Here is a 22,297-nt window from a genome sequence, read left to right on the forward strand (position 1 = left end):
AACATTGCCTGGAAGTGTGGAAGCGGTTCGGTGGCAAAGGTGTCACGCCAGTGATGAATGACCGCTTGGTAACATCTTCACTCGTGACCCGCCACCCCCAGCTGCACCCTGCCCCGGTCCTCCGCACGTTAGAATAAACAGTGCGTTAAAATGGAGATCTGCCCGTGGCCGGTACGTTCACGGCACGCACGCGGCAAGGTCCTCCACCACGTGACCAGGTGGGTAATTGGGACGTAGGGCAAGGAGCATGCAGATCACAGAGGGGCTTTCATTCTTGGCTGCACCTGCTTTTATTCTTAACGTCACAGTGTCATCAACGGTAAGATAACGACCCCCTTTACTGCGCGAATAAACAACACATACGTGCCAGTAGGACATTCTTTTTACGGATGTCAAGGTACGGGTGCCTCTCTGTCAACAAAGTAGGGCACGGTATGGAACATCCGAAATTGCAAAAATTCAAACAGGTCCAGTTAGTCACCATCACTCATAATAAAATCACACATAATACTCTCCGCTATAACGTCGATCATGGAAAACGCACAGGGTTACCAAAACACGAACTTGTGGTGCTGGGAAGACACCCAGGGCTGACTTCCTTGGTCACTTCACCTTTGGACATCCATCCCCACAGGGGAGGAGGGGGGTGCTTTGCCATTGCCACAGACAGGGTGTGAAGCGGGAACCTTCTACTTGCACTCCAGTTGAGGAGAGTTCTCCTAACGCACCATAAAGCAGGAGAAACCCACAGGTACCACAATACTAAACATTGACGCATCCTTTGTTATTACGTATCTTTTTCCGTTTCCAAGTCGAAGGTGTGTGCGTTCTTTAAATATCCAGAAACATTTAAAATCCAGTTTCAACAGTCTTTATTGAAAGATCGAAATGACAAGGAATTCAATCAACAAATACTTTTTTGGTCATTAAAAACACCTTGTCTTCATTCATATAAAGAGGCACTTTTTTTTTTCTTTTTTTTTTACAGTGATAACTAACTCAAAGTCTGGCCATGCAGTGGGATTTCAGAAACACAAAGTGAAATAACATCAATGACCCATCTACTTGAATGTTTACCAGGACAAGAGAGCGCTCTGTCACAGGAACACCTATGGTGTTACACAGGTTTTAATGCACAACTTCCCCAATGTGGCACATATGAAAACACACACAGGGAAAAACATACGTAGCATCAGTCGCACGGGACGAACAGGCATCCATAGGTGAATTTCTACACCGCTGACTTTATTCTAACATGTGACAGGGAGCGTAGGGAGTGTGTGCTCGTGCCTGTCTGGAAACACAAGAGGCATGTTTACTGGAATAAAACACCGAAAATAAACTCTGAAACAACAAATGGGTGTTCATCTTATGAATTGTACGACACAATGGCGCGGTGCGTGTCTGTGTAAGTGGAGTATGAAGTAGTGTTTGTCGGTGGCGGTGCATGTATGAGAGTGTGCTATAGTGTTTGTGTGTGTGGTGGATGGGATGCAGAGAGAGGGGGTGCTGAGCACTGCTCCCAAAACCCCCCAGCCCCAATCTGTCTCCTTGGAGGGTGGTGCCAGATGGTGGATCTAATGTGGTAAATGTCTGCAGCATGCTGGGCCTGGGGGTCCAGCTGCAGGGAGCTCTACCCCTGAGACAGAGCAGTCTTCAGCTCACGCAGCAGCACTGAGCCCAGCACAGTCTTCTCGGTGTTCACCACAAGCTTGGCTGTTGACGCTTCCTGCAGCACCACACTGCTCAGCACCAGGGAGCCGCTGCTCACCGTCTTGGCGGCGAACCTGCACACAGGCCACAGACAAGAAGACCGGTGAGGAGATCCTGGAGAAACAGCGTTAAGCATAAAACCTGGAGGAAGCCGAGACCAGAAGGGCCCGAAGGGCCATCGAGCGCAAACTGCATAGGTTTCCCCATGTTCTCTCACCTCAAAGACCAAGGGAACTTGGTACCTGCTCCAAGAAGGTCTCCCTCCTGGCTATATTCCCAACAGAGCTCCATCATCTTTACCTACATCGCGGGAACGCTAACAAGACATGTATCCGCTATGGCTTTTGAGTAAGACACCATCCCTCACTTTGGATAGGACCGGTGGAAATAAGAGTGAATGAGAAAGTTTCAGAGCTTAGCGCCAATATAAAGTAGGTGAACACCACATGCTAGCATTTCTTCAAAAATGGTAACTTCAGCGCAGTGCTTACAGCCACCATCTTCCACTTGATGAATTACCCTTGAGCAAAGTATTCACCCTGAACTGCTCCAGTAAAATTACCCAGCTGCAGAAGTGGGTCAATCACTGTAAGTAGGATAGTGTACAAACCTAATGCGATAAGTCACTTTGGGGAAAATGCATAAGCTAAATTAATAAATAATATTACTGAAATATACCAAAGTCATAACCGTGTATCTGTTTGACACATTTAACCGTCTGAGGTTAACTTGGTTTATTGAGAACTGTCGGCTGCAGAGATTGTCAGCTGATACCCGTCAGTCACTTGTTCGTTTACCACGAGCGACGGCAGACATGAGACATCAGGACATCATGAGATTTCAGGTGGCACCGCGAACAGGAAAACAGTACGGCTTTTTCTCGGTAGCACACCTTTCTATAAATGTGCAAGGATTTCAAGATCCAGTGATGACATTTTGTGTCGCAATTAATATTATCAAAAATGGTATTAGCCTGCTGCAGCTATAGTGACTGAGAATAAGCCGGTAAACCAGCACACAGCATGAAAAGCAAGCTACCTGGTGCACAGAACTGCCGTCGTTAAAGTGACATTAACAGATAAAATGCTGCTGAATTGTTGCAAAAGGGCACCGCGCTGTAAGCCTCACACCGGCAGATGACAGAAGGTTACGTTCCAAGAATGTGTAACACCCAGCCAAAGCTCCTTCAACACAGTTAGAACTTCGCTGCTGGATTAGTGGAGATCAGTTACAAATAAGATCAAAAATTGCACTGCTTGATCTTCACCCAGATTTTTCTGCCCCACACTGCAGAGAATGGTAATGAACTAGAAGAAGGAGGAGAAGAAAAAAAAAAAAAAAAAAAAAACTAAAGTACATGATCCTGCCCTATCCTAGCTCCCAATTACAAATGACAACTGCATCTCTGACTTTAAAGAATGAGGCTGCTCTCAACGTGACAACGGTTTTTATCACGCATCCCCACATCTCACATGTGAAGTCCTCAAAACAAGCAAATTCCAAAACACTGGAAATCCCTTAATTACCCAGATATGTGAGAGACACGGAGAAAGGGTGGGGTGGTATCAGGCAGTCTATTATCGCAGCTGGCCGAAAAGCCATTTGGGGTTGGACATGGCCCCTGTCAATAGTCCCCATTGAGCCTGGCCCTGTGAGCGGGGTGGGTCGGGGAGCGCGCCGAGAAGCCCCCCGCTCCCCACGCAGGCCTCTCTGGGGAGAATCCTCCCGGCACGGTTACCTGGCAACACCACAGCGAGGCCGGGCCGGCGCACATGGGCCCCATTGAGGGCACTAACAAGTGCCAAGCGGGTCCCTGACCCAGGGCGACCTCCCTTTGCCGGCCGGCTCCTCCCCGCCGTCCCGCTGAATGCCACGTGTCTGAATCGGGGCCATCTGCCTCAATTTGTGCAACATCTTTGGTCACAATGGGCCCCCGGTTAGCCCTGACAAAGGCCCACAATGGGGCCGCCTTCAAACAAGCGGCGGGACCCGTCAGCCGCGAACCAACTGGACAGTGTCTCATGTCGAACAATTAGCACACACCTCGCCGGTGGCTCTCCGGGGACCCGCTTAATTACCATCAACAGAAAAGAAGGAGTTTATCACCAGATACTCCAAAAACTTATCTCCAGGCTTAATTAAAATATTAGCCACTTAAGCAGGAAGCAGCTTCTCTTGAAATGAGGAGTAATTTCTTTTTCTCCTCATCCCTCTTTTAATTACATCAACATCCTTGATGGTGTTACTTGATGGCACGCTGAGTGCAGGCGCCTCCACTGGAGCGAGATTACCTAGGCTGCTCAAACAATTACATCACGGGAGCATTATTACCAAAATTACTTTATTGGGTCTGATCTTTAAATAAAAAGCAAATCCCACAACAGCACTAATTTGGCTGTCTTTTTCTCTGAAGTTCACATTAAACGGATACATTTAATTTTGCGTCGGGGGTTCGCGACAACCTTTTACATTTCTTTCGTAGACCGATGGATGGAGTACTTATTCTGAGTGCGGAACACTAGGCTCAGCAGTCTTGAGATGGCAAAATGTCATAACAAGGTAAAAACAGGTCCGGCACATGTTTACATTCAATTAAAGAGATAAAATACAAATGATTTCCAGCTTTATTACAATTTTACACAAAAGGAGAATGGGGGGAAAAAAAAATATTCCAGGCAAAGTTCTATTAGTAATGAGTATAAAAATACAAGTATTAAAAATGTAATAATGAAATAAGCAGGCTTACACCATACCTTAAGAAGAAGGTAAAACTGTCCTAATGGAGGTATCTAAGAAGAAATGGCAAAGATAAATTCTTTGTAAATGTCTTATACCAGCTGATTTATTAAAAGCACATTAATCACTGGGTTGGAGGCCGCAACTGAGCCATTTATTTAACATGGGACAGGTCATTAACTTGACCCCTCTAGCGCTAGCTGCAGCACTTAGCTGAGCAGGTGGAGTGTACAGATAACACATTGCCACATCTCTGCAATCACTGCTCTTCTTTAAGTGCTTTTCTCGCAAGTATGAGTGGGAAATAAACACACGTAAATGTATTTTAGTGCAATTTTCAAGTTTTTTTTTTTTTTTTTTTTAAAGAAACTAAACCATGGACACGTAGGGTTATAGATAGCACAACGTGTATTTCCAACAAAAGTATTAATAAGGCAGAAATCAAGACATATTGGGACCAGAATTCAGGGCTTTGATCAGGAAGAGCATCACTGTACGTGGAGCTTCCGGGAGCCACGCTGCAAATTAAAAGTATGGATTAATTATGTGAAAACCTGACGCTGTGTGCCAAAGAGAGCGAGCACAGGGCACGCGGAGAGATGCTCTCCAGGCGTGTGGACTCCGTGCAGGTGATTAACGGAGCACGGACTCGGGTGCGCAGGCCCTCCTTGACATCCTTGGTCACTGAAGCTGGTTCTCACCACGCAAGCTGCTGTTTTTCAAATCGTGAGCCAGCATGTGAAATTAATGTGAACGTACTCCACAGCCAGAGCCAGGCGGTAGGGGGCCTTTTTGGAATCCCGCCAGAGGAGGCTTCCCAGAGGGACTATCGCCCTGGTGAGAGAAAACGGGATTGACTCCTGTTCTGTACGGTTCATGGCTCTGGCCTCGAGGCCGCGCATCGACGAAGACGTGAGGGACTCGCTTTTGCATGCAGTCCCCTTGCTGGAGTATCCTGGAGCACATCCAACCACTTGGGTGCAATAAAAGGCACATGAGCCCCTATGTAGTGCCCATGGGATAGCATCTGCTAACCACTACGGTAACCTGTGCAGCTAATTACAAATCATATAGAGTCCCAAGCAGGGATTCAACTGTCAATATTTACGGTTACCAACTAACCTAACAGAAAAACACAGTACAATAACAAGACAGATAAATAAACATTAAAAATGCTACTTTAATAACTTTCTTTTGTCAACTGCATCAGCTGTCTGAACTAAATGTACCAATATAATAATTAGCACCGTACATTACAAAAAAAACTATCCATATTTAATATACTTAGTCACATTCAGACAGTGCTTGCAAAGGGCCACTGCAGTGTATTTTAAAGAGTCTGTGCAAGTTGTGTAGAAACTGCAACCCCACCGCGTAACACCTAGTCCCTCCTTTTTGCTGAAGAGTGTGCATAGATAAGTGCATGGCCACATTTTGTGCCCCAAAATGATGTTCTGTTATGAACACACACATTGTACAGAATACTGCTGTCCATGCTTTTTGACATTTTCCTGTAAGTATGTTTTTTTTTTTTTTTTATAAAAAAAGAGAAAGAGGTAAAAATACAAACACTGAATAATTTCATAAGTAAAAAAAAAAAGGACTAAAAAAATATAACGGAATAATTCTGTAGTATACAGTCATCTCTCTGCCGACCCTTTCCCTTTTCAAAACCAATGGATATTCATTTCATGTGACTTTTTAAATGGCTATGGGTATAAATCTATCATTTATTCAACAATTACAGGAGCCTGAGGCTGCCATTTTACACCAGAGAACATGACCTTGGTAGACAACAAGCGTATCCCACGCCGCGCCTGTGCAGGGCTTTGCCCGTGATTCATTGCCTTCGGTGCCGACAAGCCCTCGGCTGCTTAAATAAACTGGTGGCCAATAGATCCACTCAACGGACAGGTTCACAAAGCACACTGCAACGAAAGATCAAATGCACTTTTCATGCCAGACCTGCTTCGTTTCCCTTTAGGCAAGATCATGAAAGCCCTTATCCATGTGTAGCTTCAGTGTTAATACACTGAATAAAAGCACTCCTGCGCTGAGTGGCAGCTGTGACTGTGGTCATACACATAAAAGTATACACAAATCTTACCATTGTGATCCAAGAATGTATTGTATTGTAACTATATATCTAAACGAAGCATAAAAAAGTCTATTCATTCCAAAGTACACACGTTTGGGCTCTGTTTTGGGAACCGCTCAAATTGAGAAGCGCACACAGATAGGGTCAAGAAAGCAACGTGGTGCATGTCTCACAAAAGAGCTCATTAGTGCTGTAAAGGGAGAAACCAGCAGTCAAGGCCGATACCACCGACTTTATGTATATCAGTCCTACCTGACTAATTCCACGGAAAGCTTTGGGAATGAGCTGCACGCCTCTCATTTTCTCAGGCAGCTCACACAGCCAAGGCTTGTCAACATTTTGAAAGAGTAACTTCTAAATCTGCTGCAAAGGGCAAAGTAGAGAGGATGATGAAAGCCCCCTCGCCTCCCACCCAATCCTGCTACAGCACCCCCGCGGCCCTTCTCTCCATTCCCAGTTGTTAAAAGCATCCACGATGAGGTAAAGATGAGATTGTGTTTGACAATCTCTTATTGGTGGGTTGGTATTCCATTGCACCCTTTTAGGTGCAGCTAAGCACAGCATTAACCGCGTAGCGTCAAGCTCGCAAGCTACAGGCCTCCGACTTTGTGAGGCACCCCGCCATCGACTCCCAATTATACTCGATTCTCTTCGCGGAAACCATTTCATTGCCATCTGTTTCCTTTTACCACGCCACAAACAAAGCACTGCTGCTGGCAGAGCCAAAGCGGTGTCCAGTCTCTGACGAAATACAGACCGCAGTCAGGTGCACCGGGCACCGTTGTCTCAGGAGGAGCGACATGACGACGCGCTACCGATACACACCGCTTGACACACTGAGAAGGCCGCACTCGGGAGGTCATTTGATTAAGCAAGAATTAGGAGCCTGAAACTTTAGTGCAACACTGACTTGATTGCAGCAAAGATCCAATTTTAAAAAATGTAGCACACTTTCCAATAGAGCACGTAGAGGCCGAGCTCTCGGCCCTCACGCTGGACTCGAAGGGACTCTACCTTTGATTCAACGCTTTGCGCTGGCTACCATGTTTCGGAAGGGTCGCGCTTTAAACTCAAAGCCCAATATCACAAGAGCTGAAGCGAGCCTTCGATAACTAACAAACTGAGAACACGGAGGCTGGCTGGCCTTGACACCGCTTACTTTCTGACTTAACGGCTACCGGCAGTCGTGACACAGGCCAGTGCGAACGAGCAATCGTGACACGAAGCCTTCAATTAACGGCAGCCAAAGCAGACACAGTCCCATTAGGGAGACTCGCTGAGGCCTGGGACGTCTCTTCGTCCGCCGGCTGCGCAGGCGTAATTAGCCTAAAGCACACAAGCGCTGTGTACCGAGACCATGCGGAGAAGGCTGAGGGCACCGCGTTGGGGAGCCAGGTCGTGCGCCGTTAAAGGCACGACACTTCATCGATACCGTTATTAGTACAGTGTTACTCTGTGCTTATAAGCAGTGGAACTCAGCTGGTACAGAGGGCAGTAGTGCCCAAACAATGGTGACAGAATACCTAAAAATTATCGAATACATATTTTCTTGATTATGGATTAAATAAAGAACTACATTATGCTAAATGTTTATTCTATCATTTATAAAAGCCCAACTCCTAATTTATATCTGCATGGTTTGCACTGCTGAAATGTACGTGCTCAAGGATTCTACTCACATTTATTTGAAGTAGCCGCACCCATCCTTTTGAAAAGTTTCTTATAGAAAATTCACATTTCTTTAAGTAGGTGGGCAGGAGCAATAAGATTTTTGGGTCTTTTAAGTGACCAAAGATCTTTCAACAGAAAGTATTTCTGATATGGAAATAACCAGTTCCCTCACCAGAATAACAGAACATACTATCAACATGTCACCCACAAAACAAGACGTTATGATAAAACTATAATAAAGCTTAATTCCAGAGAAAGTACAACACTGTGAGACAAAACAATAGATTTTTGAATGGAACTTTGGGGACAATGACATGAAAACACAATAAACGGATATATACATACATACATGTACCCAGATTAAAATAATTTTATTTAAAAAGAACAGAACACATTAGTTTTATTCTTCGCCAGCAGCAGCACCGATCGATTATAGCCCTCCATGTCGGCTATGAATTTGTGTATTTTTAAGCTCATTTTACCAGTTGACACTTAGAAAAAGCAGTGCTGTCTCCTAGTGGCCGAACGGAGAATTGCAGCAGCGCTATTGTCCCACAACAGAGGTTTTGTCAAGTTCCCTCTAAACAAAACACAGAACAAACTAAAAACCAGTCCCATGTCGCAGGTTTACACTTGCTTTTGTTAATATTATGGCACTCTGACTGAATATAAACCATCTTGCGTCATGAAATGACAGCTCTTTCCAATTCTCGTTGAGATGTACATAATCACTATATTTACTACTGTATTTGGTCAAGATACTCCCGATTCCTGAAGATCACCTGAAAGAAATCACAATATTTCTTCTTTCATCTGAGGGACAGGACAGATCACCTATCAACTCTTGTGATGCACTATCCGACATACATCTTGTGTTTATATTCACAGGGTATGCTACCATGAGCTCGAATAGCAGCACACTTGCAATCCCTTGACAAAGTTTCTGAAACAATATTCACGCCACTGATACCTCTTAGGCAATTAACCATGTAAAGGTAAGCTTCATTAATACTGGTATTCAAAAACTGGATTCAAACAAGATGGTGATTTCAAAGGATCATAAACACTAGAAATTTCACATTTCTGCCAATTAACTTCAGAGAAATTAGCTTTCGGGGGGGGGGGGGGGGCTATGGGGTGTGTGCAAAAAACTATCGATGTCTGCCGGAAAACTTTCAAAAAGGTATGAAATTTTTACCATTTTCTTAATGGCTTGAAGAGCTGTAATCAAATTTTGTATGTGACTAGAGCATCCTACAGCAATCAGGTAAACTGGTACCAAGGGTGGTGTGAAGTTTTCCATCAACCCCCTTGAAGAAGCTCGCGTTCAGGAGGGATGCAAATGGCTGGAACGCCTTAATTAAAGCTTGTAATAGAGAGTGACCTGTACAATGAGTTCTCAGGGCTTAGATCCGATCGGATCAATCACTCTTCTGTGGGTCGGGGCTCCGCTGACATGCTGCTGCATCTCGCAGGACGCTGGAAGTGTCCCTTCGTGCTGAGCTGCACCAGGTAGTGGTCCAAAACTGTGCTGGCAAACGTATGAGGTTTCCCCGATGGAGTCATACTCATCTGCCTCTAACACACTCCTCAAGTTCTCTCTTAGTTTTCCAGTTCTGCCAAGCTGCAAATAAGCTAGTGTAAACATCTGATGTTGCCATGTGAACACTTGAAAGGCTAAAGAGTAAGTACTAGACAGATGGTGTGCGCGTGTGTGTGTGGGGAGTCCTTTGGGTTCAAATGTAGGATCATCTATGACTGAAGCCTGCAGAAATTAAGGTTCCTGAAGTTGCTCACAGATGTGAGGGGCTCTGTACCTTCCCTGCTTTTACCTACTTGCCCTTCACAAAGAATGGACTTGCATGGTTTCCTTTCAAAGGCATTTGCAATGTAAAAAGTAATGCACAACCGGGATATTTCAGAAACAGGTATTCAGACTGAGGTGGATTGAGTTTGGCTCTTAACGTAGGCATTATCCTCCACATCCAGTGAGCATTGTTTTCAGTGGGTTAGAGGCCTTAAAGCTTTCACCCTTTGGCCACAAAGTGAGGTGTGTCCACGCAACACGGTTTTGAGGCCCCTGCATAGGAAATGTGCAAGTCTCCTATGCACAGATTAAGAGCTGAAGAGAGAGATTGATGGCATGAAGCAATTTGCGGCAGCGGTTATTAAAAATGAAATACGAGGCTTCGTACAGGGGGTTCCTTCCCATTCCCCCGTCATTGATTTCCACATATTCTCTGGGTGTCCTTGCGCCACCATCTCCCAAGGTTGTTCCATATGCAATCTTATAATCAAATTATAGGACGATTGTCAACCAAATATCTGCTGAGGTGCTGTTTTTTTTTTTTTTTTTTCCCCCCCTTGCTGTGGAAGATTGTTTTTCCAATTGCATTTGCTACTTACTGTTATCAGTCTTTCTTATTCCTGTGTATTAGGGCTGACATACATACAAAGCGTTGCTTTACTCTTTGTACAGCACAACTGGCCGGTAGGTTTATCAACAGGCTTACAGCGTTACAAGTAATATTGACACCCCTACAAAAATCTTTTTGAGTATAACATTTTAATTATTATTAATGAGCAATCATTTGGGCTACAGAGCGAACAGCCCATAAAAAGAGGACTGTTAGGGAATGAGAGCGAGTGAGAGAGGGAATGAGGTGTAATTATCCATCAGATGTTCATATATGCATGGCAGAGGAGGAAGCTAATTAGCACATACTGTGTACACTAATTACATGCACAAGGGTTTTTAAACATTTGCGAAGCATATTTGCCAGTAACGGGAAGAAGTTTAAGAATCAGCACCTAGCGGACACATCAGCTTTTTGTTTGGAGGGGCAAGTTTTCCTGCAAGGTTACCTTTGATATAATGAAGATGCAGACTGTCCTGCTGGAGCACTCTGATATTACTCGTCTCTTAAGAACATGCCCCTGTCATCAAGCTGCGGAGGGTGAACTCCTTCACATGCACTCATCAGCGGTGGACTGCTACTTTTACACAGGTCGCAGACTGAATCGCGAATATCAAATTTAACAATAAACGTAGATTGTAAAGTGAGGATGCTGCAATAAGAAAATAGTAGTCCAAGAACAGAAGAGCCTGACATGTCAAGATAATTAAAAATGTCACTACAGTGAATATATATATATATATATATATATATATATATATATATAAATAAATAAAATAAATAAAAAAAAAAAAAAACCACACACACAAAGTTACTATAGACAATAACCAGAAGGATGCTAATGGCTCAATGGCAGCATCATGAACACTAAATTCCTTATTTGGTCAAGTAGGTGTGAATGCCACTAGACAGCAACAATAACTGATTTCAGTGGGTACTCAGATCTATTTTAAGACTAAAGGTGCATCCATTGTTAGCTTATTCACTCAGTCCTCATGTTATCCCTTACTGTATCATGTTATACCATATTACTGTTCCTTGAGTGGAACTGAGTTCCTTCAGTCTGTGACACTCCAGATTTGCAGAAGGACATCAGTTTTCATTCAACCTGGTGAAAGTCAGTCAGTACAGCCCTATACATGTGCTCTGTGTTACTAGTCTGTCTACCACTGAGTGAGGCAGTACCATCTGTAACTTTCCACACAAACATCGGGAAGAATTCTTCAGAATCACAATGTGTACATAAGGTGTGTGAGAAAAGCCAAAGAATTGTTTTAAAATCACAAAGCGTAGGACTGACCACAACAACCTTAAGACGACAAATACGTTGTATAAAAGATGATGAGACAGAATGTCAAAGTGCTGCCTTTGTGGTCAGCTGAGCAACAAGTGCGTGAGCAAATTACCTGTGGATACTGTTCTGGCTGGAGGGGACGACACCCATGTTGGCCACGGACACCACCTTCCTGCCCACAGGTTGACTGGACATACTATCGGGAGCAATGGTGATGGTCACGGAACTCTCGTTCATCCCTGTCAGTTGTCCTGTATGTCAGTGAAACGTTTTGAAATCAGAATTTAATAGGTAACAGATTCATTGTAACATGCAGTTATGTACATGCAGGGATCATAAGTGTGGTGGAAACAGACAAGGCTAATATTTACTGAGGAATCTGCAGTTCATAGGGACATTTTCCAGTAAAGTAAACCTTGAAACAAATTTATTCTGTAAGAATTTCCGAACAAGTTTTCCCACCTAGCCAAGACACACATTTTTTTTAAAGTGGCATTTTAATCCCTTGAAAACAGCAAAAAAAAAAAAAAAAAAAAAAAAAAAAGTAACATTGTCTGTGCAACATTTTAACTTGCTGTCATTTAAAGCCACAGCATCTGAGAACAAAGGCACACTGATACCTTCCTGTATAAAACATGTCATATTCTTAATGTCCGTTACATTCACTGCCACTGTGCCCTTCAAAGAATGACATGCTCCTGAACAATATTTAAAGAACATTTCTCGCTGTAAAAATAACAAGTATAAAGAAGAATTAGATCCCTAGATAGAATCAGAGGTTCTCCCACAATGAAAGTGCAGTACTTTTTGCTGTTTGTGTGATCTGAAAAAAATTCCTCACGCATATACTTCATGAAATAACGACGGTAAGTAAATAAAAACTGAATTCAGGCTATTCTTACTGAAATAAGACACCGTAAACAGTGTCTGAAATTAATCTCAGTCAGATTAAGCCCACGCACATTTTTTCAACTCGCTTGTCGGGGGGAGGGGTAAATTATACATTCTTCTCATAACATTTTGAATAATTCACATCTGTTTCCACGAATCTGTGTCCAATGACAAATTTCCACTTGTAAAACTGGCATGCTGCCAAAAACAGAGGCAACTTTTCCATAAAGCACACAGGACAAGCAAAATGTAAAACTCAGTACTACACCATGCTCAATCATCAGCAAAGTAAGTGCAGCACAATGGACATCCAGCAGTAAATAAAACATAATATTAGTGAATGCGCTGCACACTAAGACTCTCTAGGAGGAGGGGGAAAGAGAGAAAGACAGAAAGACAGACAGAGAAACAGACTAGAATCTAGAATCCCATTACGAGGGGCTTAAAAAGCTCACTCTAGGACAGAGTGCTTAATTCTCCCAAATAGAAGAAAAGGTACGTTGCACAACAGGCTGAACAAGTCGAAAGTAAGACGTGCTTTCAAACCCGCAGGCACTCCAGGGTGGCTTTTAAGCAGCGTAAAGGAGGTTGACATAACACTGGCAAAAGATTTGTGTGTGCTCACTTAGGGCTTAAACCTTATCCATTAAGCTCTATTGAAGAGCAAACGCTGAATAATGAATGTAAGTATGTTTATGTTAAAAGCCTGTTTTCCCACCAGCACGCAATTAAACCAAATGTTGCACAAAACCGGTACTTTTGCAGAGCTCCCGCAAATGGAAAGATGGATGGCACTCAGACAAGTGAATGCATTGCTTAATATTTAACCTTAACGCTCTTGTCATTACTGGTTTGTCTAACTTGGGTTTTAAAAGACAAGGTACTGCTCTATTGAAGTAAAATTAAAAATCAACTATACCATGCTTTTCAGAACAGAAGATTCATTATCTGCGGCTAATGTATTGGCAGAAAGCAAAGTAACATCCTATCAAGTGAGGCACACGCTCAATCTAGCTTTTTTTTTTTTTTTTTTAAAAACTTGTGCTGTTTTATTGCTATAGGCAATTTGTACCACTCAGCATGACAGTGTAAACTGAATCAAGATTAATTTACATGCAGAAGAACACTTAGCGGAGCAGCATGGTAAGCAAATGCATTGTCTCGATTGCTGAGCTGGAAAAGAAGTGGCGGTGGGGGGAAAGCGTTGTAATTAACTAACATCAAATGTGATTGCTTAAGGTAGTTAAAAGGCCAAAAAAGGCAAATGTTTTCCTATTCAAAGTAGGGTTCGCAACTGTGGGTTGTCCAAGTCACGCTAATGAATAGGTGGCCTTTTGCAAAATGGGAGCTAACAGACTACAATGATAAAACTCAGAAAGAGCCAACATTAATATTGCTAAAGGCAGGAGGCCAAACTTACACCAATGGCGAGGTTTTTTTAATGCAAAAGCACGTTTATTCTTAACATACCAAATACACCAACTTCAGACCCGTGGGTTTTTACACGTTCAATATAACAAGCTAATTGAATAGAAGGTCATTGGTGAGAATGACCAGAAGACACATGACAGGGTCTTGTCTTAGGTTTTCAGTGACCATTCAAACGTGTGCACACAGAGCCAGCACGGTCCACGATTACACTCCCCTGCAGTACACATCTGCACAGGCAGTGAAGCAGACCTCCTTTCCCTTCTACTCTAATAGACCCCAGGCCTTCTACAGGGCCCCTTGAGGGTAGGGAGAGATTCTGATACGACTTGCTCCGGTCCGCCTCGGAGATAAGACATCACTTTGGCGGTCCTCATTTCTGAGATGGAGGCAGGATGCCGCCCGGGGGGGATTCGGGCGAGCGCACGGTGTATTCGCCCGGCCGCGGGTCCCACGTCAAAACAAGAATCCGGGAAGACAGGGGAAGGGGCTGCTGGGCCGCTGGGAGACCGGTCTGTATTTACTAATATTTCATATAAACAAATTTTCAAATAGCTTTATTCTGAGCAGCATTTCTGCTCTATTAAACATAACACACACCTGCCACATTTATTCAGACAAATAATCAACAACCGTTGAGGGAAAGTGGCAGAAGAAAAAGGGGTTTTGGCATCGGGTCCGCTGAGGAACACAGCCGAATCGGGGGCCCCAGGCTCGCGCAGTTCTGTACGGGCGGGCAGGGAAGTGATGCAGTCACAGCAAAGCAAACAGAAGCTGATCAAAACATCCACTCACCAGGAAAACATGTAGGGAGGGAGGTTAGGGGGTGGGGGTAATTTGATGGGCTTGTGCATTCACAGACCCCATCACCTCAGTTTAGGGCACTGCAAGACCAGGTCCAAATGGAGACCTGAAGTTTGGGGAATTACTTTAAAGCGCTACAAGAGCTGTCTGCCAGAACAGACACCAAGGCTATTAGGGTCTATAGGAAGACAGAGCCCAGAAGAGGAGTGCAAGGGAATGCATTTACCATCCAACGGAGCCTCTGATACAGAAAAGGAAATGTGCATTTGTTTACAATTATTGAGGGCCGAGGAAGTATTGAAAGGTGTATTAGGAATAAATGAAATCTGACCAAGAACTACTTTGCAATATCTGAGGAATACAAAACAGAAGGTGGCACAAAGAGAGAAAGTCGCCGTTTCAAGACCATATGGTATAGCAGCAGTGTTGCTGTAAAGCAGAAAAACGCTTGAAGTCCAGTGCAGACGGGTTTCTCCACAGTAACCATGAATGGTTATGGCATCACTTTAAGAAAACTGGTTTGGAAAGAAGTATTTTCTGAAGATTAGGCTAAACTGCAAAAACAGGAAGGGCTTTGTTTCACGTGGCTCTTACCTTGCTCTTTGAGGAAGTCCTGCTCCGTCATGGTGACAGGCATGAGGAGCTCCCCCACAGCTGGCTGGATGGAGACGCTGAACTGGTCAGTCTTTGTGCTATAGCAGGAGAAACACCATTTCAGTTATAGACCTTCATGTGTTTTCTCAACGCTTACAGTTATCAACAGCTCTACAATATCCCTATGGTCAAGCTATTTTCTCCTCCTGATTTTGAGAGGCAGGATTTCCTTTTTCACATCAGTTCAGGTATTATTTACTTATATAACACATTCATATTGGTTATTTCTCATTTCACTGCCACACTGCAACCCATTTCTGCACCAGATATCAAATGGAGGATGTTGACAACTTGCCCCACAGCTTGAGAGGCCCTTGGTCATTTCTGAACTATTCGAGGACAGCAGCTGCATTCACAGAGCTGTCCCACAGCGAAGACCTACACTCGATGCACTCACTTCTGTTGCTCTACGCCACGGCCTACTGTTCCTCAACCTCTGTACACTTTAGCCCATGGCATTGACACATTTAGACATAACGTTCTGCACTGGTTCGTCTAGACCTGTAGGAATTGGGGCCTGTGGTAAGGCTGACAGAGTGTGGGCCTGGCATCCGCTGTGGGATTGACTCCACTGCTAAGCATGATCGGACGGAAACACAGCGGAGACGGCACGTGTCCCAGGAGCACTCTGCTGCGGATTTAAAACCGGGAGCCGTATGTCTGCTCGCTCCTCAAAACCTATTCCTCCTGTCCGACCATGTCAAAGCATCTAAAAAGGGAAAGTGACGGGGTGGCAGGAAGCCAGCTGAGTGAGTGTTAAATACCTTGAAACAGCAAAAGAATATCTTCTTTAAAATTGTTAATATTTTGAAGTCGAAGGATTGAACTGTGGGACTCTACTCCCCTTCTACTATAGCGTCATACATCTGCCAGCGGTTCGGGACCGCCGAGGATGCCAGCTGTGCATCTGTCCATTCGAGGCTCGTCATTAGCCAGCTGGTAAGCTGGCACACTCCAGCATGACCTTCATTATATGGTTTGCTGGCACCTCCTGATGCTCTGTGGCTAACAGGCTGCATTCGTCGCTGCACTTGCCGTTCACTGTCCACCGGCAAGTCAATTAGCTGCCACACGTCGAGCAGAGTGAAAGTGCTCGATGAGTACCTATTAGATAAATTCTGAAAGCATTTTAAAACTAACATTTAAGGCAATAACAGAGCTAGTACTGGAAATAAAAAAAATAAATATGACAAAAACCTACATGCTCTTTCCATCTCTTTCCACCAAGTGCCAACTGGCCTCTTTTACACAGGATGGTGTTTGGAAGGGGAGGCCCATATTCATCAGGTTCTAAGCTGCGCTCACCGTGCCTCGGATTTACTGCGCCGCCTGACATGTCTTCTTTCTTCCTCGCTTGTCTGAAGCCGCTCTTCTCACTCGGTTCCATTCACTGACTCCCTGTTGCTGCTCACATCTGATTCAAAGTCCTTGTTCTTATGGAAGGTTGCTACCCTCCCCCTGCATCTGCAGTCAAGAATTTCCCTGTACCTATCCTGCAGTATGCTTCTGCCTTCCATATTCTAATTACATATTTTCATAACCATATATCTGCTGCCTTCTTGCAGTAAGATTTGCCTGTTTGAGTACCTCATACCTTAAACAGGTGTACAGGAGGTTAAAGAAAAGCTGTTTCAAAATACAAAAGCTTTGTATGTTCAAATCAGGATACATTACAGGCAAAAGAGACTTTTAAAGAGCTATCATTGACGAAAGTTTTCCAAAAACACTGGTTAGAGAAAACCCCTAAAAATCCAGGGTAACACTACAGTTCCTGTGTTACCCTGGAATATCGTACACAATAACGGAAGAAAGCTAGCAATATTCCAGATATTTTACTGTGTGTATCACGCTGTGTATTTTGCCAAATTTAATACCTGCTGATATTTTGCTACACACAATACACATATGGTGTTAACTACCTGATGATGGTGGTGCTTAGCTACTCAGGGTCCCTTACACTGCTGGAAAATGTTCTGATTGTGATGCAAAACACACTTCTGATGATTGGCATCGGGCCTGATTGATCCCCCATTACTCCCATCTCCCCCGGCCCAAACGGCTTTCTGATAACACCATCGATCGCTGCGGTGCCGATCGGTTTTCATTTTCTGATTTGGGGCAGGCCAATTAAGAAGGTGAGTAATTGTGATTACACTGCTACAGGATCAATTGCATTTGATGCCGGGCAAGAAAAGCTTGTCAGGGAAGAGCAACAAGAAAAGAAAATGAACAGTTCTTGCATTCTATCCCCCTCAGTGTGCAGATACACCCATGCTGCATATTAACACCTCATAATACTGCTGCTATGTAAGCTATCTAGGCACTTAGAACAGGATACAGTAGATGTTCAGCTGCCCCTCATGGTGGCAAAAGCATTCTCTACTGCAAAACAAAGTCTCCTATAAAAGTGTAAATGTTTTAAAGGTTTGCAAAATATGCAGTATTACACACAGGTAGTCGTGAACCCTGTGGTTTTTTTTATTTTTTTTTTTTTAAAAAAAAAAGAAGTGGACACTAAATAGGTCTCAGGATGGAAACAGCTGCCTCTTTGCATAATTTCTTTAGCTGCAATTATACCAAACTCAGTAATGTAAAACCATCAGGGATGAAACTTTTAAGAGAGCAGTCGATGCGAGCTGCTGAAATAAATTCCTGTATTAAAGACAATGCATTTCAGTGTCTGTTCCTTCAGTTATTACCTACTTTCTGTATCACAAAGCGGCCTAAAACTAAACTGGAACATTCTACATAAAAGCAAGCAGAGCTGCAACATCTGAACATGCAAATATGCCACATAAAAACCAATGCTATAATGAAAGTCATTTGAATTTGAAGGCCTGGAATATATGGCAGGACATTACGCGTCCAGGCTGCATGGAGAGGAGATTCATCACAAGCCATGCCGCAAATAGAACTCATTAAATAGAAAATAGGATTTCCCTTAATTACTTTCTAGTTAAACTAATTAAAATCAAATCAGCCAATGCATAAAAAAACAAACATATTAACATTCATAAAGCAAAAAAACAATGCAAAATTGCATTGTTGAGCATCTTGCTTTGACCCAGGTCTAAAACCAAGGAGCCACTGTAAATACAGAAATTAATGGAAACGTGGGTGATTTTCTGGTCGTACTTATTCTTTGCATATTAACAGCCCTGTCGAGGTCAGTGGACTTCACCAGCAATTAAAGCAGGGGAGGAAAAAACAAACATAAGGAAAAGTCCTGGTTACTGTATGTGTTATGAAAATGAATAATAGCCCCTTAAACAGACTCGCAAACACACACATAATACAACAATTAATCTCTTGCTGATGCACATCTAACAGTTTGTAATTTGGCAAGCTGTGTCATTGGACTCACATTGTCCTGATCATTAAAAGTAATCCAACTTTAATGTCAGAGGCAAATCTATTTATGGTGATGTTATTCATAGCCTGGCATTCTATGTTATTGATCAACACGGTTTGTCTAATAGGAAAATAATAAACAATTACTTGCCCACATGCTGGAGAAAGGATTGTTTTTCTTATAAGCTCACTACAGCAAAAGACCACCCAAAGCAAAAAATAAATAAGTAAATAAGTAAAAACAATAATCTGCCAAAATCAATGGAATATAACACAAGTGTTATATTCATCTGTGAGACTGCAGCCACCAAGTCATTCACAGCTAAAATTTGATTTCCCTTTAATAGAAAGGAGAAGACAGGCACAGAAATTCACATCAGGCCCCCCAGGACCCTGACATTTCACGCCACCACTTCCTGTGCAGTTAGGGTTAGGATTTTTCTGATGGTGGACATGTTTCTCCGTGTTCAAAATTACCAGATCGCCTTTACTTCACAGTGCTGAGAGAGTTTTAACATGAGTAAGAACTCGATTTGTTAAGCACAAAGAAGTTTAAAATGGTGGTAGTGCTAGTGGTAGTTATTGTCCCAATTATGACAAATACTAACTGTTGCCTCAGACTTACCTACTCTGAACTCTGTTTCCCCTACTCAATATGTTTGTACAATAGTGTGAAACAGGGTCACCCCATTACTGTTATATATAAGGCAAACTGTGTTTGCGAAAATGAGCTTTGGGTCAAAATTTATATAGACTTCTTACCAAAGCTGAAAGTTTGCTGCTTGAGTGGAATCATTGAAGTCAATACCCATCGACACCGTGATGGATGCCTCTGGTTGCAGACGCTCTGGGGAAAAAAAAAACAACACAGGAACGAGGAGAAGATATAGCATGGAATAAACAGGCATAAGACAACATTGCTTTCCTATTTCTGAAGGCAGGTGCCTCTCACACATCCATGGTCAATGTGGGAGAAAAATAAAATTATGCGAGCTTGTCAATTTAGCAGGATAACAAGGTGTTCCACATTTAAGCAGGCTGCACCAGAAAATCCTTGAAACCTGGCGTCACATTGGAAACCAACATGAGAAAGCAACGTCCGACACACACCTTAGAACGAGCGTGTCTCCCGCGTGAGGAGCAAGAGGGCTGCACATTACAAAAATCACAGAACCATAACAGATAACCTTGGATAGAAACTGCACGGTTCCGTTTGCAGCACAGGTAGCTTGAAATTGACTGGAGGGACTGGGATCAGTTTCGGTACGCGTCTTACAGGGAGCCTCTCCAAAACAGCTAAGGAAGGTGAATACTCAGGAAAGAAACCATGGCAAGGCTACTGGTCAAATGCATTGTCACATAAGGACATACAGACAGTCCTGGATGCATGACATACACGACTTACGACGGGTGTCCCATTTACCTTATTATACAGTTCTCTCATGCCGACGTTTGGCCGTAACACATAATGAGGACCATGCAATCTCCTGTATGATAATACTGGCTGGCTGTGATGCCACAAGTGTCTGGGTGTCTTAGAAGCAATTGCATTTTATTTACGACACATTTCATCTGATTCTCTTCAAGTTACTTTATATTTATAAAGGCTACCGAGAGAATAGTGAGAGTATCGCTTTTTGCTGAAGCAATTTAGGTTCAGTACGTTCCTTAAGGGTATTACTACAGAAGGTGGTATTTTTCATTTTATTAGAATTATTTTAATATGAATAATGTGTGGAATTATTAAAAAAAAAAACAAAAGTCCATTCAGCATTCATGCATGTTAACTGTTTAAGTCCTTACAGTTTGTAAATTTTTTTTACAATAAAGTGTATTTTTGACTCATGACAGAGTTATTGAACCCCGTTGCAGGCCGAGGACTACCTGTAAATGACAATAAAGACAGCAGGTAGCGATGTACTGCAGGCTGATGCCTTACAATCTGGAGGTTCCTGGTTCAAAAAAAAAAGACTCCTGCTAAAAAGCATTTGAGTAACGTACGTACTGCAAATTGCTCCAGGAAGAAAATGCTGCCGTATAAATGTGTAAATCATTGTAAGCTGCTTAAAGATTTACACTGTTTACTCATAAAGGCATATAAAGAATAAAAATAATGCAATACTTTGCAGATGTGATAGATTCAACTGAAGAATAACGTGTTAAAAATGGGCTATTAACAGTACTGCTCTATTTCTTTTTGTGGTGAAGTTTTGCAAGACATAATTGACCAGAAGAAGGGCAGGGATTCGTTTTAGGAAGGATTGTCAGCAATCTATAAATGTAGTCAATATCAACCCAACTATTTCAGTGGCATTGGAAATACATCGGCCCATGGTAGATAGTCCTGCAGCTATCCTGAATACAAGAAAAACGAAATGGACAGCCTACAACTTGGCAGCCACGCACACGTGTGTTCTATGCTTGACTCCTCTAATCAATATGTCGGCTGCAATGAGATGGACTAAATCACCGTGAGCCATTTCAAGTGAGAAAAGGAAGAAAAAGCAGCAGATTGATAAACATTTGGCTGTGTTTCAGTAACTTACTTCTCACATGCATGTTTCTTTGCAAGATATTTCAAAGCAACAGCATGCATAAAATTGGAATAAAATATTTTCTGTGCAACCAAGACTTCCTTAATTGTAGAGATGAACAAAGTTGGAATTTAATCATTTCTAGGGACAGCCAGAGTAGTGGACTACTAAAGCTGAGCAGACATAGACCGTTTCCCTTTGTCTTCTCCCTCGCTTTTTCCAGGAGAGACTGGCAAATACACATCTCACCTATGGTGGCAAAGCGGTGGATGGCAATCCCCGGGGGACCAGCTTCTCCCACACAGATGTCCTCCAGCGGTTGGTCCCTGCCATTGGTCAGAGTGAGCTGCACAGACACCATGCGGTGGCTGTAAGCGCAGGGCTGTCGGGGAAAGTGGTAGCTCACTGCTAGGCCCTTGCCGCTCATGCGATGCAACAGCTCGTGGGATTTGGGGGGGACGAACACTGGAGAGCTCACCTGGAATGCAGTGACGCACAAACACATTTTACACCCACAGTTCTCCAGGCAAAGCATTGCCAGTGCAGGTCATCCTGGGCAAAGCCAGCTAAAAACATCCATAAAAGTGCGCAAGTACAGAACAGGAGATAATCCAATCAAGTTAAAAGAGACCGTGGTAGCTTTGTGTGGCGGAAATTACATTTTTCAGGTACAAAAGGATCCATTTTTCAATTTTTTCCAGGTTTT

The 22,297-nt window shown here is 43.2% G+C and overlaps 1 protein-coding gene across 3 annotated transcripts in view; it reads right to left on the reverse strand.

The window, feature by feature from the left end:
- Nucleotides 1-861: 861 nt before the first annotated feature.
- The window catches only part of ap3b1a (adaptor related protein complex 3 subunit beta 1a), an 82,949-nt gene continuing 61,513 nt past the window's right edge, over nt 862-22,297 (reverse strand). For all 3 annotated transcript variants that reach the window (XM_018736813.2, XM_018736812.2, XM_018736811.2), the window contains 5 exons: nt 21,841-22,069; nt 19,820-19,904; nt 15,647-15,744; nt 12,042-12,180; nt 862-1,787 (listed from right to left, as the gene is read on the reverse strand). In XM_018736813.2, the coding sequence (XP_018592329.1) occupies nt 1,634-1,787; nt 12,042-12,180; nt 15,647-15,744; nt 19,820-19,904; nt 21,841-22,069 (705 nt within the window). In that variant the 3' untranslated portion in view covers nt 862-1,633. The remainder of the gene's footprint in view (nt 1,788-12,041; nt 12,181-15,646; nt 15,745-19,819; nt 19,905-21,840; nt 22,070-22,297) is intronic.

This window comes from Scleropages formosus, chromosome 6, assembly GCF_900964775.1.
Source record: "Scleropages formosus chromosome 6, fSclFor1.1, whole genome shotgun sequence".
Classification (NCBI taxonomy): Eukaryota; Metazoa; Chordata; class Actinopteri; order Osteoglossiformes; family Osteoglossidae; genus Scleropages; species Scleropages formosus.